Source organism: Trachypithecus francoisi, unplaced genomic scaffold, assembly GCF_009764315.1.
Source record: "Trachypithecus francoisi isolate TF-2019V2 unplaced genomic scaffold, Tfra_2.0 Lachesis_group20, whole genome shotgun sequence".
In the NCBI taxonomy this organism is placed as follows: Eukaryota; Metazoa; Chordata; class Mammalia; order Primates; family Cercopithecidae; genus Trachypithecus; species Trachypithecus francoisi.
The window spans coordinates 46,593,222-46,618,962 of NW_022681466.1; the positions used below are offsets into that span (position 1 = coordinate 46,593,222).

Sequence of the window (25,741 nt, forward strand, 5' to 3'; positions counted from 1 at the left end):
AATCAGATCAAATCTGGGCCGGGCAGGGGCGGCGGTGCAGTACTCCTTGATCTTACAAGCCCAGAGTCTGCTAATTTGTTCGTAAGGAGAGAACTGACCCTCAAAAGCCAGGACTGGGACATGGAAGCCAATTTACAACTGTATGGTGTCCTGATGAGCCTGCACTCAGAGTGGAGTGTTAGCTGAAACATGCAAACCTACAACTGAAGGTTCCAAAATCATAGGCTAGGCCCTTCTCCCGGGTAGGGTCTGGACATGCAAACCAGCGGTGATGTTCCCAACTCTAGATAACTATGTGGTAGGCTGTGGGCTAAGTGCTTTACATAATGTTGCTCAGGACAATAGGACAACCCTATGATTTAGGTGCAATGGCTATCCCCATTCTACCTGGAGGGATTGAGGCTTACATGTTACATAACTCGCCTAAGGTTAGAGCCATTAAGTTTCAAGACACTGATGTGAGCTCCATCTATACCTGCACTGTCCAGTGTGGTAGTCACTAGTGACATGTGACCATTTGAAGTTGAATTAAAATAAGAACTTCAGTTCCTTAGTTGTGCCAACTTCATTTCAATTGCTCAGCAGCTATCTGTGGCTAGTTTGGTTGGACAGTGCAGATTTATGGATATTGCCACTGCTGCAAAAAGTTCCATTGAATAGCACTTGTTTACACTAAATTGTCTTCCTTTTGTTCTTCAAATAAATCAGCCTCAGGTAGCACAGGAGCTGTTCTTTGTAAGCAGGTTATATGGATCTGTTCTCAGGTGTGGATTTTTATTCTTTTTTTTTTTTTTCTTGAAGATATGGAGTTTATTTTCTTTAAGAAATTAAAAACTAAGAAAAAAAATGCCACTCAACACTGTTGGTATTATCAATAGGTCAGCAGGGAAAAAAAAATACTGTGATAAACTTGTCTCTCTGATACCAAGAAGAAATTCTAGTCCAAGCTTCAATATGCTTCCTGTGTTTTTCGCTAGGTATTTCTTTTACTGCCGCTCTTCATTCTTTCCCACATTTCATACTGGAGGATTGGTACAGCCTGTAAAAACTTCATTGACAGGAACAAATCCAGTATCCACTGATGTCTTCTCAAAGGCACTCTAACCCATCAGATAGCCCGGCAGTTTCATTCATATGAATACTCCAGCCATGAAAAAACTCAGTAGGACACAGACGAATCCAATGAATAGAAGAAAAAAATCGATTGAGTTTTGGGATATTTGGTGCATTCGATTGGTCCAGGATTATGAAACCCAAACCTCCCATTGTAAACAGGAAGCTGTATGCAAGTCTTTCCATAATATACTGTCCATTTACTCTGCAGGCCAAGAAAGCTACTGGCCTTTGATGCCCACGTTCATCAGCCAATACTTGGGGGGGTCAACAATATCATATAATTATTCCTCCAGTCATGAGGAAGACACCACCACCACAGCATACACAGTCATGGCTGCTGCATGTGCAGCCAGGGTGGCTTAGTCAGCTTAAGGTTGGGACACTCAAGCACTAATAACGGGACATGGTACAAAGTCTCCATGTTCGTGGCAACAAGGGCTGTTCTTGGCCTCAAGCCCCACGTAGATTTTTATTCTTTTTTTTGAGGCGGAGTCTCGCTTTGTCGCCCGGACTGGAGGGCAATGGCCGGATCTCAGCTCACTGCAAGCTCCACCTCCCGGGTTTACGCCATTCTCCTGCCTCAGCCTCCCAAGTAGCTGGAACTACAGGCGCCCGCCACCTCGCCCAGCTAGTTTTTGTATTTTTGTTTTTTTAGTAGAGACGGGGTTTCACCGTGTTAGCCAGGATGGTCTCAATCTCCTGACCTCGTGATCCGCCCGTCTCGGCCTCCCAAAGTGCTGGGATTACAGGCTTGAGCCACCGCACCCGGCCAGATTTTTATTCTTAAAGAACAGTCTTGTTTCCAGGTTTTGGGGAGGCAGATCTTCCTGGAGCCCTCTATCCCTCCAGAGGAGTGACCCAAATAACTTCCCCTTTCTTCATAAAGGCCCCATTGTCCTACCTGACCCTAGTCCCCTCCCTTCAAACTGGGAATCCTCACCCTGTAATAGGAGAACACAGAGAAGAAAGTCAAAAAAGTTCATTTTGTTTTCTTTCACATGAGGCTTTGTTCCTGGCAAAGGGTGTCAGGCCGAACACAAGTTCTGCTAAATGGAAGCATTTCTGAGGGCAGTCCTTTAAATACGACTTTAAAATGAGCCTGGAAGTACAATGGAACAGGCAAGGACGGGAGAGAAGGCTTTGCGGACAGAGCTGCCATAACCCAGCCTTTACTCCTTAATCTCTAGGGAAATTATTAGGGGTGTAGGTGGGGAAAGGACAAAGACAACTGCAAGATATTTTATTTATAAAAAAGGTAACTAAGCTGCTTTTCAAAGAAAACAAAAAGATGGCAAACCCAGCACCCAGATCTGAAAGATCTATTTAAACCCAGCAAGAGAAACTGACTTCAGTTGTGGCACCCACAGCAACTCATTCCTGGTCCAGAAGAGACCGTGGAGAACTGGTGGGTTTGGGAGAAGCAAGCCCATTCCCCCTATACTGTGTCTACCTGCCTCCAGCCTGAGTCCAGTCCAGTAGTATGGTAAAGGAGAGTATGGCCTGAGGGAGAGGGAAGACAGCAAACCTAGCAGGGAGCTACCAGTCTCCGTTTCCGGATACATGCCCAAATCCACTCTGGGGAGACCTGCTGGGCCGCAGGGTTCTTGTTCCTGCTATCCAGCACATGCGTGGCTGAGGTCATATCAAATTCCTGTACCAGGTCCCCGTCGAATGCCACAAAGTAGCGTCTGAGACGGCTGAAGTCTGGTGTGGAGGGTGGCAAGTAAAGCCGCACTCCAGTGAAGATGTCCAGCAGTACCTGCAAATGCAGAGAGGTCACAGTGGGGTCAGACCTACATTGGGTACAGATGGGTCTTCACCCAGATAAGCCCAGGACAGAATGAGGGAGCCTGGAGTTAGGACACAAGCAGAGGAGTTTACTGGAATACCATGCATCAACAACCCCACCCCTCCAGTCACTCCAAATTATACAAGACTGACATGCCCCTCCATCCCTGCCTAGGGGAAAAGGAGAGGGGATGGGCCTTGACATCTGGGACCTGGAGATGGGAAGAGTATATGTGTATAAGAGCCACCCAGTCATGGTGGGCAGGCAGAGCTAGCTCTGACTCAGTGCCCCCAGATTCAGTGATGTCCCCTGAGACCAAGCAGTCTACTCTGTACAACCTGCTAGACTGAGGGGTCAGAAGTCCTGCTTACTACTCTCAATGGGTTCAAGGACTTCAGGCTGGGAAGAGAGAGGGGAAAGGTTTCTACAGGTCTGCTGGGGACCGAGTTCAGGACCTGAGTTGTCAGACTTCTATGCTTACTCCTGGATGGCGGTGGGGAGAGTGGGGGTGTGATGACATGGGTGTAAATTATGTTTACTTCTCTATCTGCCCTTTGAGCCATCAGCTCCCCCCAGAGTTGAGCCAGTATTAAACCTAGTTCTTGGCATCAGAAAGTGCTCAAAAGAGGCCAGGTGTGGTGGCTCATGCCTGTAATCCCAGCACTTTGGGAGACCGAGGCAGGCGGATCACTTGAGGTCAGGACTTCGAGACCATCCTGACCAACATGGTGAAACCCCGTCTCTACTAAAAATACAAAAATTAGCTGGGCATGGTGGCACATGCCTATACTCCCAGCTACTCGGGAGGCTGAAGCAGAAGAATCGCTTGAACCCGGGAGGCGGAGGTTGCAGTGAGCTGAGATTGCACCACTTCACTCCAGCCTGCACAACAGAGCCAGACTTGAGGAAAAAAAAAAAAAATGCTCAGGAGATGTTGCCAAACCCAAGACTGACAAGTAAGTGTAAAAGGGAAAAGGTTCCTCAGGTGGGAGGAGAGTCACCAAGCCAGTGCCCTCTCCCCTTCTTATTGCTCGCTGGACCTGCTTCCAGCCTGACCACAAACTCACAATGCTGCATTCCCACACCCAGACTGGGATTTCCCATTTAATGTAAATTTTGACTTGGGGCCAGCAGCTGAGTAAGTCCCTGCAGTCTCTCCTGGCTAGGCCGGGCTGTTCTATCTCCTGCCTGCTGGCACAGTTCTCCTTCCTCTCTGCTCACTGGCTCGCCGCCTCTGCAAGGCAACAAGAGGACACAGGGTGAGCAGCAGCACTGCTGACCCTGCCCACGACAGGAGCGGCGGCAGGGAGGGAAGAGGTTTAGCCAATGTTCCCCAAACACCTTTGCTCATCCTCTTTCAAACTTCTTGTGCAGAGGGTTAGGAACACAACCTGGGCTAAACTGGCCCACGTGGTGTGTTGCTGTTTTTACCCTCACCTTTGTTTGGCACAGGGTCTCATCAGCAGCTTTCCGCTTCTCCCCTACTTTCACTGGAGAAGACTTCATGGCCAGCCTCTCTCCCACCTTCACAGCAGAAGGCTTTGCAGTCAGCATGTTGCCTGAAGGACAAAGAGGAAGCTGGGCGTGGTGGTGCAACCTACAGTCCCAGCTACTCGGGAGGATCAATTGAACCCAGGAGTTTGAGGCTGCAGTGAGCTATGGTCGTGCCACTGCACTCCAGCCTGGATGACAGAGTGAGACCCTGTCTCTAAAAAAACATAAGATACAAAAGAACTAAGAGGGTAGGGATTGCTGATAATGCTCCCTGCAGTCAGGGGCAGTAATGGGAAGGACCAGGGCCTTTCTCTGCTATGCGCATAGGTGAGAGGGGGGTGAAGAGTTATCAGCTAAGCCCTTTAGCTCAAAGGTAGCTTATTCCCTGGTCAGACTGGCTGTCGCCAGGGTACTGCTCCATTCAGGTTTGCTGAGCAGATATAGGGTGCCCAGCAGAAGGGTCTCTGGCCCATGGCTGGACACACACCAGGAATGCAGTCCATTCCACTGCAGTGGACATAGATAATCATGAGATCTCAGGGCTGGAATGTGAGACTGCGGCCCTGCCCTTGAATCTCTGCCCCTCACACCACCCTCTTCACCATCCCAGCCCCTCCCTATCCTTACCGCCTTTGCTGTTGGAGTTACTCAGCTTCCCTTCTGCTTTCTTGGTACTGGCAGAGGGCTTGCTGGGGGCCTTGCGGGACACAGCAGACCCTGAGGGACCCTTATTCTCTTCACTGCTACCCCCTGTAGTGGAGCTCCCCTCATCTCCAGCCACTACAGTGAAGTCTGCCTTCTCCTTGGACAACTGGTACAGTTCCTGAGGTGGGGAGGGACAATGTCAGAGGGTTTTATTGCCTTCCCAGACTGGCCTCAGAGGTGATGTGTGTGGTGTGTTTTAGGTGCATGTGAGAACAAAGATGTGAGAACGATAAAGAACAAGGAAAAGGAGTTGGCTTCCTTGGTACCATTCCAAAGTGTGGCCCTATAGCCTGAGTAATCAGGGTACAAATCATTGTTCTCAGTACAGTGAAGCAGGGACTGAAGGCTTGGGCAACAGGAGCAAACTCTTATACCCCAGACCAAGGGCTGCTCAGTGGGGCCTCGCAAATGCAAGGTTCTCTGCTCAGAGATGGAGGGAGAAGGAGGTCTAGTGCTGTGCCCCTGGCCCAGCAGCAGTTTGTCTCCCTCTCTAATTGCCCTCCTTGCTCTGCCACAGGAGAATGGGGGAAAAGAGAAGACAGAGGACATGTGAATGGTCCAGATGCCCAAGGCTCCAAGGCCTGGACAGTGGGGTGGAGAATACACATACAGCCTAAGAGCTGCTACCTTGAGTTGGGGAAGGTTAGTGGCAGATTTCCAGTCCTTATCATCTCGGATTCGGGTGCAGCGAGGGAATCGGATGGAGATCCCATCAGCTGTGTGAGCCTCCGATTTGGAGAATTCAGCCCCTGTGATCTCCCACACGGCAGCTTTCTGTCAGGAGTAAGTCAGCAGGTCATCACTGGTTAAGAAGATAGTATCAGTGGCTGGGTGTGGTAGCTCATGCCTGTAATCTCAGCACTTTGGGAGGCCGAGGCGGGTGGATCACCTGAGGTCAGAAGTTTGAGACCAGCCTGGCCAACATGGTAAAACTCTACCTCTACTAAAAATGCAAAAATTAGCTGGGCGTGGTGGCACACCCCTGTAATCCCAGCTACTTGGGAGACTGAGGTGGGAGAACTGCTTGAACCTGGGAGACGGAGGCTGCAGTGATCAGAGATCTTGCCACTGCACTCCAGCCTGGACAACAGAGTGAGACCCTGTCTCAAAAAAAAAAAAAAAAAAAAAAAAAGGGGATCTCCCACCCAGCTAGAAGCAATACAGAACAGTTAAAACCAAAAAGGTGGCCGGGTGCAGTGGCTCACGCCTGTAATCCCAGCACTTTGGGAGGCTGAGGCAGGCAGGTCACCTGAGGTCAAGAGTTCAAGACCAGCCTGACCAACATGGAGAAACCACGTCTCCACTAAAAATACAAAATTAGTCGGCTGTGGTGGCACATGCCTGTAATCCCAGCTACTTGGGAGGCTGAAGCAGGAGAATCGCTTGAACCCGGGAGGCGGAGGTTGTGGTGAGCCAAGATCGTGCTATTGCACTCCAGCCTGGGCAACAAGAGTGAAACTCCGTCTCAAAACAAAACAAAAAACAAAAACAAACAAACAAAAAACCAAAGAAGGCTTTGGCTAGCAGCTGGGAAACTTGGGTCCCAGTTCTGCTGCTGCTGCTGCCGAATAACCTTAGGGAAGTCCTGTTTGTTCTCTAGGTCTCTTTCTTGGTCAGTACAAGAAGGGATTGGGCCAGATTACTTCTAGAACACACCCTTTGCGCTGAGTGGATAGGTAGTCTCTTCTTCTTCTCTCTCTCTTTTTAAAAAGCAATTGTATTGCAGAAAGAATTCTATTCAAAATTCCTCAGAGTTGTCCGGCTGTCCCTGTGCCTATTACTTGGCTGGAAATCCAGATCCCCATCCCTGGGTGGACTTTCAGCGAGGTGAGATGGATTCTCTATGGCACTAGAGAACCTGCCAGCTAATTCTATGGGCTGGAAGACCCCAAGCCATTGAGTTGATACCTTTGGGTCTGGGACGATGAAGTCAGGATAGTAGATCTTGTTGACTTTCAGCCAGCTGGGTATTTTGCTGGGGTCCTACAGGAGAAAAGATGCTATTTTGGGCTGTTCCCAACCTGGATCAAGGCTTAAATCCCTTCTCCTGGTAATGAGATTATAAGAAGCCACTTAAACAGCTGACTCTTGAGCAATGTGATCCTCCCAGCCCAGAGTGGCTATGACCTAGAGGCATGCAAGCCATTTTCCACAAGGAAGGCATTCAGAGATTTTAAGGCCTAATCCTGCTCCCCTGAGCAAGCTGCAACCCTTCTTTCTGGGGAGACAGATAAACAATACCCGTAATCCCCAAAGCACAGCCTCTGTCTCAGTGATCATGGCCAGTCCAGAGGCCAGGGTCAACCAAGTCCCTTCCTCACCTTGCTGATCTTCACCATGTCTAGTTCCTTCTGCAGGCGGGCAAGCGTGGCGTCATCATGGCCTCCTGCACACTTGGTGACTGTGCACCACTTCTGGCTGCCAGGGTCGTAGCAGCCCATGAGGAAGATTGACATCATGCCGCCTGGGAGGGGAGTGTGAGATGAGTGTGGGTTGGAGGAGCCATCTCTGCCAGCCCGAAGAGCCCAGAAGAGGGAGCCCGGGGCCAGGGAGAGGACCTGGGTCCCAGCCGTCAAGAGTGCCAGAGTTTACCTCTCGGAGCTACCTCTTACTAGCTGTGTAATTTTAACCTATGTAAGCCCCAATTTCCTCTTTTGTAAATTAGGGATAATTATACCCAACGTGTTGGGCTGTGGGGCGTTGAATTGTGTTGGACACATGATAGACTGCTTAAAAGTATTAGTTCCTCAGACTGCAGCTTCCTCTCCAGTCAGGAAAGAGATTTTCCCTGAGGAGAAAGCTGTCAGGTCCTGACAAAATAATTGGTGGTAAGCGTCCTTCTGCTAGGCTAGCATAGGGTACTCTATTCTGACTTCTCCCTAACCAAGTAAGCAGGCCAGCTTGGGGCCCCAGATCCTAGGACTTCGGAAGTCATGACTGGCCATGCTGGCAGATCAAGCCAGTAACAAGGCCAGCCTGTATCTCAAGCGATGTCTTCTAAAACAGTACCATCCCAGTGGGCAGAAGCCACCCTGACCTTTGCTCCCTTGCCCATAGAAGGCCCCAAGGACCACCAGGTCAGCTGTGTCGGCCATGGCCCCCTCGTTCAAATAGTCTTTCTTCACTTTCAGCCAGTGCCGCTTCCCAGGCTCATATGTACCCTGAGGTGAAGCAAAAGAGAGACCACAGAGTAGAAAGGCAACTCCATGAGGATGGGTTCACCCCTTCACTGCTACACACCAGATCTAGCCCAGTGCCCCTCCCTCAGGCTCCAGGCACTACAGGAGACACACAAATCAGCCCTCCAGATCCAGGACATATCTGCCCACACCCTGGAAAGGCTTCCCCAGCAGCCACCCCAACCACTGCAGGCTGCCACCGCCATCTCCTGGTCAGGGCTGGAAAGGCTCAGGGGAGAGGGCTGTGAGTGAGTCGATAGGAGAAAGCAAGCAGGTCCACCTTACCTTCACATCCTTCAGCACCAGCCCTTCCAATCCCTCCCGGATCACCCGGGTTATCATGTCAGCCAAGTCCGAAGCTTTCTGAGGGACAAGAGAGATGCGGAAGTTGGTGTGAAAGTGGAGAAGGTAGTGAGGGGGGTTGTTCCTTTTCACACACTACTTAAGTGCCCAATGGAAACACCCTTACTTGAATATAAGGGACAAAGGGTTAGAAGCAGGTTGCTTCTCATTCCAATGAGAGGGCTGCTGTGGCTTTGAAACACAGGGGGCTTACCTAGGAAGGATTTCCATGCCCTACCCTGCTGGGTGAAGACTAGCAGACAACATATACAACAGTCAAATGCAAACATTATCAGGAGGCTCCGTAAGACATTAAGATTTATTCTTCCACTTGCAGTTGACTCAAGGAGTTCTCTGCCCTGCGTTCAAACTTCTAGGACACTGCCTAGCGTAGGGTCTTCACTTACTGTGACTCGCTTCATTTCTGAGAACATGATCCGGTTTGGAATTTCAACCATGTTGTCATGAAGAAACTTCCGCCGCTCACACAGAGGCCTGAGAACAGGAGAGCTGAGGTTAGGCCGGGATCCTCCCATCCTTATTAGGAATTCTGAGGAAGGAAGGGCCACAGTGATAAAACTGCTACTTCAAGAAAGGGCTTGCCATGGATCAAAGACCTCATGTGTAACAGCTCTGCTGTCAAGGCCTGCAAGGGCTCCATCGTGACCGAAGATGGACAATTGTGAGCTGTGGCGTAGAGCCAGTTCATAGTTGTAGTTCCTATTTCTACTTCATCGAGCGAGCCAAGGGAGAACTGGCCTCTAGCCCAGATTGTATAAATTCTGGTCCCACTTGAAAAATGACTCCAACTCTCATTTTTTTAACCCCCGCACCCTGCTTTGCCCCCAGTCCCAAGGCCAACCCCTGGGTAGGCAGGCTGAGACAGGCCTCGGGACCCAAACCCCAAATCCTACCCCCACCAATTCCTTCCCTCCCTACTTCTTTCTCCTTCCCCAATCAAGGATGTGGCTGCTGCAGGAGGAACAGGGGTAGAGATACATTTCTAAGTGAGGAAAGGGCTGATACTGGTTTCTCAGGCACAAGCATATGGACGCAGCTAAGTCAAGACTGCTCATTCTCTCCAAGATGGTCCCACCCATAGCCTCCCCTGTAATCAGGAGCTTCCTGTTGTCAGTCTCTTCTGAAATCAAAACGTTTCAGCTGAAAACCATCTGCCTTATGCCCCCAGGGGTGCCACTGGAGCCCCCAGGGGTGTCATTGGAGAAATAAACTGAAACCCCATATGCTCACAGTCTGTTTCTCTGCAATAGTCCATTTTGCTTTAGTAGAGAAACTTCTTTGGGGGTTTGGGTTTCTTCTGTGACTTAAGCTCTCAGAGACGAGATGGAGTCAACATGTGGGCTCTTTCTTACACTGAACGGGGAGCGGACCATGTAGCAATTGTGCTTCCTCTCAGCTCCCTCTTGCTATTGCCTTTGGCAAGCTCCTGAGTGCAAACGTATGTGCCAGCTGGTTCCCTGTACCCTCCTTTCCAACCTGAAGCCCCCATCTTCCTCATTGAGGAAATGAAAACAGATTCCTGGCAGTTTCTGGGTTTAAAGATGCTAGCCAACTCACCTGTCCATCAAGCTGACATCATTAAAGTAGATACAATCAAAAACAAACAGGCAGACATTAGCATCCTGGAAGGCTGCTTTCTGTAAGGGAAAATGAGGTAGTAGGTATACAAAGAACAAAAGTCACAGAGCATGACAAAATAAGGAGTACCAGTCCACTTCTGGAGGCCCCCTAAGGCACCGAATGAGAAAGTCCTATTTCTGCTCTGAAGCCCCTGGGGCATAAGGGCACTGAGCAGATAGTGCTAAATGGAAACCAACCCAATTATAACTTGGTTCCCAATACCAATCCCTTGAGGAGAAAAGCAAAAGACAAAAAACCAAACCAGAAACAGGTCAGAAGCGAAGAATAAGGCCTACACTAAGTGATATTTCCTTCCTTTTCAGACTGCAGCGTGCAGCCACATGTACATACTTATTCATTCTTGCACATATGGCCTTGAGGCAGTACCTTGTGCACTCCCAGAGTCCCAAAGGGCAGTGGTTTGCCTGTCTTGTTGTCAATCAGAAGCACCTCAGAATCCAAGATCATGCTGTGTCCCCCAGGAAAAGCCTGGGGGATGTAGTCCTTAAAGTGGGCTACCTGAAAGTAGAAGGGGAGCTTTGGTGAGGGAAGACATGGCAGCAGGGACCCCAAACCATGCCATAGAGGGCAAAGCCTGGGCCCCAGATGGGATACAGAACAACATGTGGAAGGCCCAGCTAATGCGCAAAACATATAGCTAGGCCTCGCGAGCCACGTGGACAAGAGGGAGAGGCCATCTGTTTCAGTACTTCTGTCCAGGCCCAGGAAGATGTCAGCCCATGCTGAATCACTTTCTATGGGCTGTAGAGAAGGTACAATTTTTGAGGAAAATGGAAGAAACAGAGAGATTAAACCTGTCGGAGGAGGAGGAGGAGGGTAGGTGGGCAGAGATTAGTGCCTACTGCAGAACATGTGTGACTGTCAGGCTGGGGACTGGATTAGGGGAGAACAGACTGCTTGAAAACAGAAAGGTAGAAATGAACTCCCTCAGGTGCAACAAGGAAACTTGAGCAGTGTCTTCTTTGAGCGGGAGCCCTGAACCCACAGCCATCACTACCCAGGATGCTTAGAGCAGGAACAGGAAAGGCCAGCACATCCATGCCATTCCTCTTCAATCCCTAACCTGGCCCTTTAAGAACCCAAATCACAGGAGAGGCAAGGGATGAGTGAACACTGGGTAAGGGAAAATTAAGGAAAGGACTAAATCTGGAAAAGTGTGCTCAGACTTCTTCCTGGGTCACAGATGGTATCTATTTAACACCAACCTCACCAGAAGCAGCTCCTCAGTGATTTACAGTGCTTCACAGAACACGTGAACCTGCACTAAAGCTCCACAATGAGGCCACTGCTTAGCCCTCCTCTTGAACATATGAAACAAATAGTCTGCTTTGTTCCCAGTGCTCCAGCAGGAAGGCAAGGCTGAGGTAAGCATAGGGGCCACACAACACGGTCCCCTGAACCCCCTGGGGCTCTGAAAAACTGAATCTGGGCTAGGAAAGAAAAGGATAGCAAGGATAGGAATTCCATCTGCTCACAAGCTACTGGAGCCAGATGTTCCAGCTGCTTTTCCCTGAAGACACCCCCAAAGGTTCACAGTAGCCTTGGGAGTGGAGAAGGCCTAAGGAGTAAGGTTCCAAATGCCACCCCTGATTAGAGCAGGAATTTGGCTCCCAGATGTCCCCATAAGACTGTGTTTACATCAGAATGTAAACTTCATGATGGCCAGAACTTGTGTCCAGTTTTTCCACTGCCATATCCCCACTACCTATAACAATGGGTAAGCATCTGATAAATAATTGTTGAACAAATTAATGAATGACACAGCCCAATAGCCTGTGGTATATAAGCCTTAGTCTAGCTCATGGGAAGCATCTGGGACATGGAAACACAAAAGACACACAGCAACTCACCAAGTGAGCTCACTGTCCCAACCAACATCACTGTGGGCAAAAGAAGTATCACTGTTTCAGGGAGCTCTATCCTCACTAACCCAAGCCAGGGCTCTTTGGCTCTCCCTGCTGAGCAGCCCTTCGTTATTGGAAGACTCCAAAAATGAATAAATCAATTAATTCATTCAACAAATAAAAAAGAAACCCTTATTGTGTACCACAGCTGGAATGGCTATGGGACTCTAGCCCTGAGATTGTTAGAGGCACAAAGGGGAAAGATGGTCCTGGCGGAAAGAAAGGGACTCATACCTTGTGAGGCAGGACAGGCTTGAGACTGCGGCTGAAGTAGCTGAAGTGGTCTCCATTCTTATGCACTTGGACTCGCTCTCCATCGTACTTGATCTCAGAGAACATGCCATTGGGACATTTCTTCATTGCGTATTCAATGGACTTGCAGGCCTCCGCCTTGGGGTGGGGAAAGCAAAGCCTGGAGACTTTCAATGAGGGGCTGCTAAGCAGTGACAGCCAAAGACCTTGTAATTGGGTTGGTGAGGGCAGGACCTGGATCTTGGGGACTGACTGCCCATAATTAATGCTCAGGGAAGGCTGTTGAAGAGGTGTTGGGAATGGAAAGGGCTGGACAATGTTGTATTCTGCCTATAAAATAATCACCAGAGCTGACACAGGAGCTCGCCTTTTGAGGAATATGAATGCTTTTCATTGTACAAGTAAAAGCCCAGTGAAACAAGATTTAATTTTTTTCTCAATAATTCAGGCTCTTGCAGGGCCTCTGGCTTCTTCCTAAACACATCAGTTCTCCCAGTAAAAAAGGTCTATGTGAAGCTAAGGTTAAAGAGTGCAGGTGACAGTGAGGCTGGCAGGGTGAGTGATCGGGGGTCCCTACAACAGGGTTTCCAGATACTGGAGCGCTTACTTACATGCCTATCTGTGCTAGCCTAACTACAACAACAATAGCTACCATTTTGGGAGTACTTCACACACATAATCTCATTTCATCCCTGATGTGACATCCTGTGACAAACATTGTTTTCATCTTTGGATAACAAAACTGAAGGTTAGAGAGATTAGGTGCTTGCTTAAGTTATGCTAACAAATGGCAAGAATGAGATTTGAATCTAGGCCCACCTATAAAACCTGTGTGGTTAACCACTAAGCTATATAACCCATGCCAGTCTTTAAATGACAAACTAAAGAACAGATGCCAGGAGGCATTTTTATAAAAGTCAGAAAGGCCACCACGGCAGGTGGCCACAGTCCCATCTCTGGGATGGAGATCTCACTGTTTTGATGCTGGCTAGCCCACATTCCTAGCAGGGAGAGAACACTTCCCTATCTCAAACATAAAACCCTAAACCAAGGCTTTAGCATGACACACAAGACAGTTTCAAAAAAAGCACTGTACATCACTCAAAAATCCAAAGAATCTCACAGTAGGCATGGCACCATATGTGGTGGGCCCTGTCACACAGGAAAACTGACGCTGGAAAGGAAACTCCATTTCTTATGAAATGAGCAGAGGCCCAAGATGATGTCTGCCAGAGTCAGCCTTCATTCCTTACATGTCCTCCCTCTTCCCAAGGCACCCTGTCACAGGAAGCCTGGCTCTGCCACCAACTCCCAGATCTACTTTGCAGTAGGTCACAGAATCTCAGGGGTTACTTAATACCTCCATCTGTCTTCAGGTAAGATAACAGATAAAACCATTCTAGGGAGATGCCTCAGGCAGTCTCAGACGTCATCCACACAGGAGACTGAAGGACAAGAGAAACTAAATCACTCATCTAAGATTCTACAGCTTCTTGGTGGCACAGCTGGGCCTACGGCTCAGGTCTTTCCACTAGATCTTCTGTGTTCTCTTTTGCCTTCGCTTCCTACTGAGAAATACCCCCTTGCACCTCCCTCTTCCTTCCCCAAACTCCTCCAGTCAATTTGCAAGCACTCTCAACACTCATACCCTATCCGATCTCAGCCCGAAGGATGTGGAGCTTGGAGAGGCTGGAGAGCAGAGGCAGGGCAGCACTCCTCACCAGCATGGGCTGCACAGGTGTCATCAGCGAGGCCTGGACGCTCAGAGCTCGTCTCTGGCCCGGCTCCTTCTCCACCTCCTGCGCATTGTGAAGGACCCGCTCCACCACATCCTGCAGGTTGCGCGAGGCTTTGAAGGCTTCATAGGCATTGGGGTCAAGGGCGTCTAACCTGCCAAGGGGTACAGGAACAAGGAAACAAAACCACTGCCTTTGTTTGACTCTATAGCTTTGGACAGCAATCTGTCCTCACAGGAGAAATCCTTATCTGTAGGGAAGGGGTTGTGTTCTGCTGTCTAAAGATTTTTACAAGAGGAGAGAAAACTCTTGGAAAATTCAGCTCTTTTGAGATACTGTGCCTATGTGGATGCTGCCTTAGCGAGGGGCTGGAGTAGGCAAGAGACCCATGAACATATTCCACACTTCAACTGTAACAACTCTGTGAGAAAGGTACTGTTATCTCCATTTTATATAGGAGAAAACGGAGGCAGAGACAGGTCAAGTGACAGATCAGGGTCCCACAGAAAGTAAGAAAGTGGAATGGGGATTCAAATCCTGATTGGGACTCAAAAGTCCTGACACCAGTTGGGAACAAACGAAACTAACAAATGACAGCTCGAGCGGTCGGAGGAGCTGCTACTTACACATGTTTTGCACCTGAGTTCATCTTCAGATCATGTTTGATCAACCTGATGATGCATTTAAGGTCATTGGCTGTACACCTAGAGGAATGAGGCACATTTAACTTGGTCTTGAAGAGCTCTGGAACCCCAAGGGAACCTTCCCTTCCCAAGAAAACCTTCCCTTCCCAAGAGAATTCATCTCTCTATGCCCAATCCCCATTGGGCACGGTTTGACGGAGGCAGCTCCCCCACCTGGAGGCAATGTCCTGCAGGACCTGTTGCTGCTCATCCTCCTTGGTGAGCTTGGACAGCCGCAGAAGGAATTCATCCACCTCCTGGATGGTAAGGAGGCTCTTGGCAGCTGGGGGGAAAGACTTGCTCTGCTCAAAGAAGACTCTGATTGTCTCTGACACGTCACCCTGTCTCCAAAAACCAAAATGCCAGTGCTGCAACCCTAGGGTGGCCACGTGTATCCCCCAAGACCCAGGACTGAAGATGAATCAAGAAATTTCAATCATAGCTCCTATCCCAACTCAACATATCTAGCCCACTTCTTAGAGACACTAGCCCATCCACAATTCCTAGAAGGGGATGGAAACTTGCCATGGTACCGGGGATAGAGTCACGAACAAACCAAAGCTTAGTAAACCCAAGTTACAGGAGAAAACAAGCGAGAAAAAAGAGTACAGAATAAGAGCCCCAGGAGGACAGAGGGCTCAAATTCTGACTTTTGAGAACCAGGCCTTTGCGGTTCAGCAGTGGTATGGTTTCCGCCCTCAGAAACTTACGAAATTAACAGCTATAGCCTCACATTCAGCTCCCCCAATAACAAAGGCTTGCTCAAATGGGTTTCAGTTTCCTAAAACAGTATGTGTCCCAACCAGAAAAAAAAAAAAGAGGCTGCAGGTGCCTGGCTTGGCAAAACCCCACCTGGAATGTAGCCTACCCTCCCTCCCTCCCCTTCCTCTGACCTGCTCTAGGTCCCGTGCCATATCATCTGGGTTGCAGTTAAAAATGCGACTGAAAAGCTTCACAATCTGCTTATCATTCAAGTTGTAAACAGTCTTAACGACTCCTGGCAGCAGCAGCTTCACCGTTAGGTACACATCACCGTGGAAACCATCTGGAGATAGAAGAAAGGAACCCTTCTTGAGAAATAGAGCTTAAACACATAAATATATAAACTCAAAGAAGACTGGGCAAGGTGGCTCACACCTGTAATCTCAGCACTTTGGGAGGCTGAGGCAGGAGGACTGCTTGAGCCCAGGAGGCGGAGGTTGCAGTGAACTGAGATTGCACCAATGCACTCCAGCCTGGGCAACACAGTCACATTTTTTTGTCTCAATAGACAAACAAACTCAAAGAAGCAGAGCCCAAAACATATCTATATATCACTGCCCATGCTCCTATAGTACCCTGTGCATATCTCTACAGTAGGAGACAGCATGGAGTTCAGAGGCTGGTGGACTGTGTGTCTGCCTCGCCTTTAGCCTACAGATGAACTCTCGTTGGACAGAGTGGTTACTTTCACTTCAGGTGCCCAGTGACAAGGACATTACAGATGCTCATTGACAATTTGTTAGATAAATTAAAGAAACAGAGTTGGAAGATTCTATTCCAAGCTGTGTATATGGTTCACAAAAACCTAATTAAATATGTAGGACAGTAAATTTTCTAACTAGTCAAATAGGATGGGTTCTCCTGGCCTCCTAGGAGCAGAATAAGGGGAGAGGAAGAAAGATGCCAAAGTGCTCTGAAAAAAACTGGTTACATAATTTGAGGAGTACAGTGCAAAATGCAAATGTGAGGCCCTTTGTTCAAAATTATTAAGAATTTCAAGACAGACTACAGTAAAGCATTAAACCAAGCATGGGACCCTGGGCAACTATACAGCTCACATGCCCTGGAAGGCAGTCATGGCCTTGAGCTCTCTGGAGGAAAGGCCTATTCAGGATGCTCATGCCACACCTCCTGCTGAGCCTTTCCGCAGGAAGTCCTGGATGATCTGGGTCTTTGTGTTGTAGCTAGGATTATCGGCCACCATGGCGCATAACTTTCGAAACTCCCGTAGCAGACAGTCCTTATGCTTGGGGTCACATTTGCTTGAAGACAGACTTCTCTTAGGGATGGGGCTTGAGGGGGCTCCCCCAGAGTTGTTGGCCTTGGCTGTTGGAGAAACAACAGAGATGAATTCATTCTGCCTTTCTGAGAAGAAAGAAAGGGAAGGAAGGAAATTAACAGATATTCTACTGGTACTTTAGCTTTATTTCATCTCCCCGAACAGACCTTTGGGGTAGATGTCATTATACCCATCTTACAGATAAAGAAAGGGAGGCCAAATAATTTTCCCAAATCTTACAGCTATTAATTAATGGTAAAGGAGCAATGGCCTCCTTAGACTAAGCAAAACACCAGACTGATGTGCATCTCTTTATGTGAGCACTTCACAAAAGAATAAAGACCGAAGTCACGCCAAGAATGAGCAGCACTGGCAGGGCACAGTGGCTCACACCTGTAACCCTAACACTATGGGAGGCCAACGTGGGAGGACTGCTTGACCCCAGGAGTTTGAGACCAGCCTGGGCAACATAGGAAGATCCTGTCTCTAATAAATAAATAAATAAATAAATAAAGCGGTCAGAAGGATCTCAGAGCAATTGTAAAGCTGACCCCAGAAAAGTTGGCATGAGAAAGGAGTAAGAAATCAAGGCACATGTTAGTCAATGTGAAATTACTGCTATCACAGGTTGTCAGAGCTGGAAGAAGCCTGAAAGATTATCTAGTTCAATGGTCTCTTACTGATAAGGCGATTGAGGTCTGACAAGAGCAAATGACTTCCTGGCCCACTTCCTTGTTGAAAGAGCCAGGACAAAGACACTACTAAGAAAGTCAGATCCCACTAGTACACTCAACATCTCCACCCCTTGCCACTTCAATCTTTCTTTTCTTATTGTCAAAATAAAATCCTGCTCCCCAAGGAGCAGTTATAAAAAAAAATACATTTTTACAAAAGGTGGTCAAGGGGCAGGGCTTTCCTCCAGACGCTTAAAAATAACTATGCGCAACTCATCGATCACCTTGTGACCATTTACAAAGCAAATTTTATTTGCAAGCTTGTGGCAGAGCCATTACCAAGCTAACTGCTGTTGTACGCTGCTTCTTGTCTGGGCTTTGTAAATTATAAATCCATCCTCATCTCTGATACGGAATCTAAATACGATTTTAAGGGACAAAATCTCCAAAGTGTCAATGTTCAACCAAGTTGCAAGAACTAAAACACTGTTTCTCTCAACTCCTCTCAAATTCCATCCCCAACACCGGAGCCCTTCCAGAAACATGCTGTCCTTCGCATCACCTGGACTCTTCTCTATCTTTGGCCTACCAGCAAACGACAAACAAACCAACCTCAGAATTTTAAAATAATAAAAATCCTATAGAGCCAGGCACCGTTTTTGCAACGTTATCTCTTACAGTCCTCATGAGAACACTATGGGGTAAATGAGGCATGGAGATATGATGAAGCTTAAACAAATAAATATACAACCTCAAGGAAGCAGAGGGGAAAGTAATCTATATATTGCTGCCTATGCTCCCATAGCACCCTGTACATAACACTATGGTAGGAGAGGCCACTGCTGCTTCATAGACAGAGGCTGAAGAGAGGTAAGGACGTGCTCAGGGATCTGAGCTGTCAAGGACCAGAACCCAAGTCTTCTGACCTCAGGTCTAGGCTTCTTTCAATCACATACAATGTCTTTCAATCTCCAAATGACTTATAAAATAAGGCCAGGTGGTTTGGCTTTATTTATTTTCTTCAACTGAGTCAATCACAAGAATGTCTCCAAACAATAAATGCAGCAACACAGTATAAAAGAGCACAGGTACTGGAGTCAGACTTCAGTGCAAATACTAACTCCATGATAACCCTGAACTTCAACTTTCTCAGTCATAAAAAGGGCCTAATAAAAAGTACTTCCTAAATAAAAGTACTGTCTAGGGTTAACTGAAGAGCAAATGAAACTACACATGTAAAAGCCCCTAGTCCAACGCTGTCTGTTTACGTAAGGCCAATAAATGATCCTGATCTTCTCAACTCCCATCTACACCACATGCCCCAGCAAAGTCTTCCTGAATCCCTATGAAACAGCAATTCCATATTTTATATAAAAGAAACTATATATGTGTGTATACACGTGTGTGCATGTGTGTATTATAGTGAAGAGAAAAGGAAACAACACTTTATTGTTCATCCGTCCTACAAAGAATATACAAATAATAGCCACAGTCCTCCCCTTTAGAAGATGGGATTTGAACCCAGAGCTCACTGATTCCAAAGTCTGCAAGCTTCATCCCTAGGCTGTACTGCCTCCCAACAAATAGCAATATCCTTCAGATCTTTTTTTCCTTCCTTTGTGTTCCATAAAGTTCCAGTGTTTTGAACAAGTAGTTGTAAGAATCAAGAAGGGAGATCCATGCATGACATCTCCCTTCTTCCATATTTTCATCTCTAGGCATATTCAGGGATACAATTTCTCAAAATTCCTTCATTATCAAAACACATGGAAGTAAAAGACAGGTTCTAATAATCTCTGTCTGACCCAGGTAACTATTTTAAGGGGAAAAAGTCTTGACAAAACAAATCTTTCTGCAGCAATAGAGGTTAAAGTATAGAAAGAAATGCTATACAAGTGGAATGCTGGCCAGGCACAGTGGCTCACGCCTGCAATCTCAGCACTTTGGGAAGCTGGGGCAGGTGGATCACCTGAGGTCAGGAGTTCAAGACCAAGCTGGCCAACGTGGTGAAACCCCATCTCTACTGAAAATACAAAAATTAGCCAGGCGTGGTGGCAGGTGCCTGTAATCTCAGCTACTTGGGAGGCTGAGGTGGGAGAATCACTTGAACCCAGGAGGTGGAGGTTGCAATGAGCTGGGAATGCACTACTGCACTCCAGCTTGGATGACAGAGCAAGACTTCATCTCAAAAAAAACCCAAAAACCAACCAACAAACAAACATAAAAATCAAGTGGAAGGCTTAGCCTTAGCCATTACCTGTTTCTGCTCAGACAGAAGCAAATTATTTATGAGATGAGATAGCACAGAATTTTCACTCTTAGTCAGAATCCTAAGTAGAATACAAAATAAAAGCAGCACTATAACAGCTAAAGTAGCCCTAACCTATCTTACCTGAAAAGCCAGAAAATTTCCGGGGATTGTTACTGGTGACAAATGAGGCGCTTTTCACTGGAGAAGTCACCTGGCCAGTGGTTGTCAACTTAGCCTGGACAACAGCTTTCTTCTTTGGTGTACTTGCTGCCTTAGAAGACAGATCTGTAGGATCACAAAAGAAGATAAAATATCCTTCAGTGAAAGATCTCTGAAAAAACATCCAAAGAATCTATCAACAGCTTCTAGAGTCTTGCCTGTTAAGTCACTACCCTAGCACTAGCCCAAGGCTGGCTGGTGGTTGGTAGTTTTTGAGTGGGGGTAGTAGGTAATAGGGTATTACAGGGAGAGGAGGGAAGGATATTCTGGAGACAAAAGATCCAGTTGCCATTTACCTCTATTAGTAACTTAAATTTTCATCAACATTCTCCACTTCTTATCCCATATATAAGTCTCTAGAAATAACAATTTGGGGGAAATCAGAAATCATAGTTTGATGGATAAAACTTAGGGAACGCCAACCCCACAGAATTAGCTTCAATTTAGAGATGAATAAAACGTAAATGAGGATCACGGAGCATGTCAATGTAGCATAGGAAGGAAAATTTCCAGCTGCTTAATTATCTGAGTCATGAACTCTACCTATATTTCTCTTCCTCCAAATGAGAGATGGGTCAAGAAGTAACAAAGGCTGAGGCCAATAGCTAAGGCAGTGCAAGGTGGGATGGGGAGCCTGAGAATAAAGTATATGGGAAGTAAATTTTCCTTCCTGGAAGTCTTTTTTCCTTTCAAAGAACAAGGACAGATACCCATTTTTAGAGCTATTGTTAACTGTCTTCCTACGGTGACCAGAACAAAGTTGAAGATATGGGCCGGGTGCGGTGGCTCAAGCCTGTAATCCCAGCACTTTGGGAGGCCGAGACGGGCGGATCACGAGGTCAGGAGATCGAGACCATCCTGGCTAACACTGAAACCCCGTCTCTACTAAAAAATACAAAAAACTAGCCGGGCGAGGTGGCGGGCGCCTGTAGTCCCAGCTACTCCGGAGGCTGAGGCAGGAGAATGGCGTGAACCCGGGAGGCGGAGCTTGCAGTGAGCTGAGATCCGGCCACTGCACTCCAGCCCCGGCGACAGAGTGAGACTCCGTCTCAAAAAAAAAAAAAAAAGAAGATATGAACATTATTTTACAGACGCTGAAGGTCAAAGAGGACTAATTGGATTTGGAGGTATTGGCATAAATTCTAAAATATACATATGTAAATATGCGTGTACATGTAAACATGTTATATAGCCATATATAGGTATGAATTTTACATGCATGTATTTTCTAGCTCTGTCTGCTGAAAGGGCTTAGAAACAGACACGCCATGGCTGGGTGCTCACACCTGTAATCCCAGCACTTTGGGAGGCCAAGGTGGACAGATCACTTGAGGTCAGGAGTTCAAGACCAGCCGGACCAACATGGTAAAACCCTGTCTCTACTAAAAACACAAAAATTAGCCGAGTGTGGTGTTATATGCCTGTAGTCCCAGCTACTTGGGAGGCTGAGACAGGAGAATCACTTGAACCTGGAAGGCAAAGGTTGCAGTAAGATAGTGCCACTGCACTCCAGTCTGGGCCACAGAATGAGACTCTGTCTCAAAAAAAAAAAGAAAGAAAGAAACAGATAGCCCATGACAATGTGGACACATAGCATCCAGGTTTTATTCTTTAATACCATTTCCCACTAACAGAAATCTGTACTCCCCAGAGAAATTGCGAATTTCAGGGCTGGGGAAGGATACATATAGGATAAGACTAAAAGCATCCTGCTATACCCAAAGTAAAGAAGTATATTTTAAAAAGTAATGAGGGTATACAGGACACAGAGGACAGTGTAAAGGGGTTCCTAATTGGCCAAATATGAGACAATTAAGTATCAAATTAGTTAAGTACAGTAATGAATTGTATGCTACAGGAAAAAAATAAAAGAGGATAGTAATCGGTACTCTATTCTTCCAAAATATCAATGTCTAAAAGAGAGACTACGGAAATTTTTCAGATTAAAGGATGCCAAAGAAATACAACTAAATGCAACATCTGATGTGATCCTAAACTGGGATTCCATACTGCAGGAAAAAAAGCTATTGAAGGTATGACTCAATCCATTGACAAAACAGTATACAGATGGTAGATTAAAGTATTATATAAAGGACAAATTTTCTGAAGATGATAGCTGTATTGTAGTCACATAATGGTCATATATCCTATTCTCAAGGTATATACACTGAAGAATTTTAAAGGGCCATGATGTATGCAACTTATTCTTAAATGGTTTAAAGTGAAAGCATGCAGGTGTGTGTGTGTGTGTAAAGAGAGAGAGCACATGAACAAATATGATAAAGCAAATACAGTAAAATGTTAATTGGTAAATATGGATAAAAGGAATATGAATGTTCTTTGTACTCTTTTTAATCTTGCAACACTTCAGTGAATTTAAAATTATTTCCAAATAAAACGTTAAAGGCCGGGCATGGTGGCTTGCGCCTGTAATCCCAACTGCTTGGGAGGCTAAGTCAGGATGACTTGAGTCTGGCAGTGCAAGACTGCAGTGAGCTATGACTGCGACATTACACACTGGCCTGGGCAACAGAGTGAGACCCCATCTCTAAAAAAACAAAGTTAAAAAAAAGAGAAAGCAAGCAATTGAACTCCTTATCCCTCTTTCTGTCAGCACCAGTAAGATGGGAAAGCAGTGTTTTCTACCTTACCTGCAATGTGCTGGGTTATCTGTTCCTTCTCATTATCTTCCAGCTCTTCCCAGCCTTCCAGCTCTGTGAGGGCCTCGATTTTTTTTGTGGTGGCCCGGGCCCGCTCTAGTTTCTCAAACATGCATTTAATGTGGTACCACTCTTTCATATCACCCCCAGACTCTGAGAAGGGATTGGGCACCACTTTGCCAATTCGGCATATGCCCTTCACAATCTTTTCCTTGCATTTTTTGCAGCCAGCTGTGCCACGCTTGGCATAGTCCACACAGAACCGTTGCTCAGCCATCTCACAGGGGCCACTGCAGAGTCCCACATGCAACCCTGGCAAGAAAACAAGGCAGGTGGCACGTGACCTTAGATGGCTTCCCTGGAATGACAGAACAGGCTTTCTTCTCAGGAAGAAGGGGTGTCCATGAAGCAGATCTGTTTCTGACCACTGGCTGAATTGTCTTACATCTGGCCTGTGATGTTCTCGGAATAGGCACAGTTCTTTTCGGCTGAGTGCACGGAGGGTTTGTGGAAAGAGGATCTTGATGAAAGCCAAAGACATATAGCTGCATGAAAGGCTAGGAGGCCAAAAAAAAAAAAAAAAAAGATATAAACAAAGAGATAGGCTTCCAATTTTCCAAAGGCCAGCCTCTTATATAGTCCATGACGACTAATCAAACACTTTCCAAAGTATTACATTTATTGTCTACTCTACAGCATGAAAGAGTTCTGATACAGGAAAAGCCAGCTCGCAAAAGGGTGTTCAATTATCTAATGCACACATGTACATCTAGTAAATCACAATGAAGAAAATCCAAATAACATAAAAGCTCTTTTTAGGTCATCAGCAACATATGATACTTATAATGGATGATGACCTTTAAGTATTACAAGATCCGGAAGTTTCTTTTTTTTTTTTTTTTTGAGGTGGAGTTTCACTCTTGTTGCCCAGGCTGGAGTACAATGGGGCAATCTCGGCTTACTGCAACCTCCTCCTCCAGGGTTCAAATGATACTCCTGTCCCAGCCTCCCAGATAGTTGGGATTACAGGCATGCGTCACCATGCCCAGCTATTTTTTTTTTGTATTTTTAGTAGAGACGTGGTTTCTCCATGTTGGTCAGGCTGGTCTCCAACTCCCGATCTCAGGTGATTCGCCTGCCTTGGCCTCCCAAAGTGCTGGGATTACAGGCGTGAGCCACTGCGCCCGGTCCTGAAGTTTCTTTTTAATCACCAGTAAAAATTACATTACATTCATGAAGCTTTTATTGTGAAGTTTAACACATACACTATCCTCAGAAATCAAGCCACTATACAGATTTGGAATTGAGTTAGAATCCCTATATTGAGAGACAACTAAGTAGAGCCTGGAATCAGACTGCCCGAGTTCAAATCCTAACTCGGCCACTTACCAGCTGTATAACTTTGATAGGTTACTTACCTCTGTTTCTGAGCTTCCTCATCTGTAAAATGTGACTAATTATGGGACCTAACTCAAATAGCTGTTCTAAGAGTAAAACCCTTAAAACAGTTGGGCACACAGCAAGAGCTCTCACTGATTAACGTCAGCTCCTATCATGATCGGTGAAGTTGTCATCTTTCAAGAAGAGGCTCCCGATGTGCAATTAACCTGTTTATAATTCAGCAACTTGAATCAGAGAGTGCTGAAGTAACCGGGCAGTAAGACTCACAGGAACTCATAAATCAATCCAAATGGAAAAAGATTATATCAGCATCTTCCTATATTCATGTTTTCTAAAGCATTTTATAGTCCTAGTTTTAAGTATACTGGAATTATGTTGTCTGCACAATCTGTGAAGCAAAATTGCTATCATGTTATAAAAAGCAGGCTTTGCTTACTGTAGTGCAACATGGTGTGAAGGAAAGCTAGTGGACCTGGAATACGGGATGGGAGTGCAAGTCTGACCGTACAGTTTACCGACTGTTACCTCGGAGAAAACTTAATTTATCTGCATCTGTTTTCTTATTTCTAAAATAGGGTAAAAAATACCTACCTCACAGGGTAGTTGGGAAAATTACAAGGAATCCATGAATGAGCTGGTTGTGGGGGAGGGAGGCGGTTCTGAACTCTCTAAAAATGTATACAAAATGTACATTCGAAAATGCACGGATATTTGGAGGTCTATCACTTTCGTGACATTCACAAAGGGCTATATAACGCTCAAAGTTTAAGAACCACAGAGGTGAGGTGGGTGGAAGTACGGCAGACCCATAAAAGGAGGTCAGAACAAGTGAGTTTCAACACTTTCCCTAGAAGATCAATTTGCAGAGCAACCTAGGGCCCCAATTATGAAAGGAGTGGACTTGAGGGAGGCTCGGGAGGCGCTGGGCCACGAGGAGGCACAATGCAGCTTTGAGGAAACCCGTCTGTCCCTTGTTCCGTACCCTCACAACGGCTGCAGCCCAGAGGCCCGAGAAGGAAATCGCTGAGGCCTGGCCGCCGCCGCTTTTCTCCAAGAGCTTCCCGCGCCGCTGTCGGAGAATGGCGGGGACAGTGGGGCGGGCGGAGTAGGCCGCGAACCCCGGCGAGGCAGAAAAGATCGCTTCTCCACCGGGTCCGGGACGCAGGAGGGAAGTGATTAAGGCTCCCAGAGCCCCACCCGAGCGCGCCCGCTTCAGCGCAGGAGGACGCACGCCGGGCCGGGATACGAGAAGGCCCCGTGGGTTCCCCAGGGCGCACGGCCCGGCGCCGGCTTCCCCGCCTCACGCGGCACCGTGGGGGTCCCGGGGAGCCGCGAGCCTCCCCCTGGGCTCCCGGGAGGGCCGCCACGTCACGGAGGGTGTGCCCCGGGGCTCCGCAGGCGGGCGGGGGAGGAGCCGGGGGGCTGGCTCCCTGGCCGCGCCGAGCTCCCCGCCCCGGCCCGCTGCCTTCCCCACGCCGGGCCCCGCCGCGCCGCTCCTCACCTGCCTCTCCAGCTCCGGCGCTCACCGCAGGCCTCGGGACTAGCTCACTACAGGCAGCCGGCAGCCCACGACGGTTGGAGCTCCTGTCTCTTTAAATCCGGGTCCTTGAGCTGGAGGCAGCACGCAGGCGCA

The 25,741-nt window shown here is 47.3% G+C and overlaps 1 protein-coding gene and 1 pseudogene across 11 annotated transcripts; both read right to left on the bottom strand.

The window, feature by feature from the left end:
- Window positions 1–4: 4 nt before the first annotated feature.
- LOC117067521 lies at window positions 5–2,023 on the bottom strand (annotated as a pseudogene). The gene is made up of 2 exons (XR_004430766.1): window positions 1,892–2,023; window positions 5–1,583 (listed from the first exon to the last, which is right to left on the bottom strand). The product of XR_004430766.1 is annotated as an oligosaccharyltransferase complex subunit OSTC-like (transcript).
- Window positions 2,024–2,340: 317 nt separating this feature from the next.
- On the bottom strand, window positions 2,341–25,739 carry LIG3 (DNA ligase 3). Of its 10 annotated transcripts, none has more exons than XM_033184182.1 (21): window positions 25,610–25,712; window positions 24,700–24,776; window positions 22,699–23,252; window positions 19,970–20,113; window positions 16,753–16,953; window positions 15,756–15,907; window positions 15,037–15,203; window positions 14,806–14,883; window positions 14,165–14,333; window positions 12,426–12,581; window positions 10,654–10,785; window positions 10,204–10,283; window positions 9,033–9,120; window positions 8,569–8,646; window positions 8,142–8,265; window positions 7,426–7,568; window positions 7,013–7,087; window positions 5,732–5,878; window positions 5,027–5,222; window positions 4,343–4,464; window positions 2,341–2,875 (listed from the first exon to the last, which is right to left on the bottom strand). In XM_033184182.1, exons 3-21 carry the CDS (start codon window positions 23,246–23,248, stop codon window positions 2,642–2,644), a joined length of 3,036 nt encoding a protein of 1,011 aa, XP_033040073.1. In that variant the 5' UTR covers window positions 23,249–23,252; window positions 24,700–24,776; window positions 25,610–25,712; the 3' UTR covers window positions 2,341–2,641. The 10 variants fall into 10 exon arrangements, 9 of the variants coding, with proteins under 9 accessions (XP_033040073.1, XP_033040071.1, XP_033040074.1 ...); XM_033184180.1 differs by having other exon boundaries at window positions 22,699–23,264; XM_033184183.1 differs by lacking the exon at window positions 24,700–24,776 and having other exon boundaries at window positions 16,753–16,950; window positions 22,699–23,264; window positions 25,610–25,739.
- Between the last annotated feature and the right edge of the window lie 2 nt (window positions 25,740–25,741).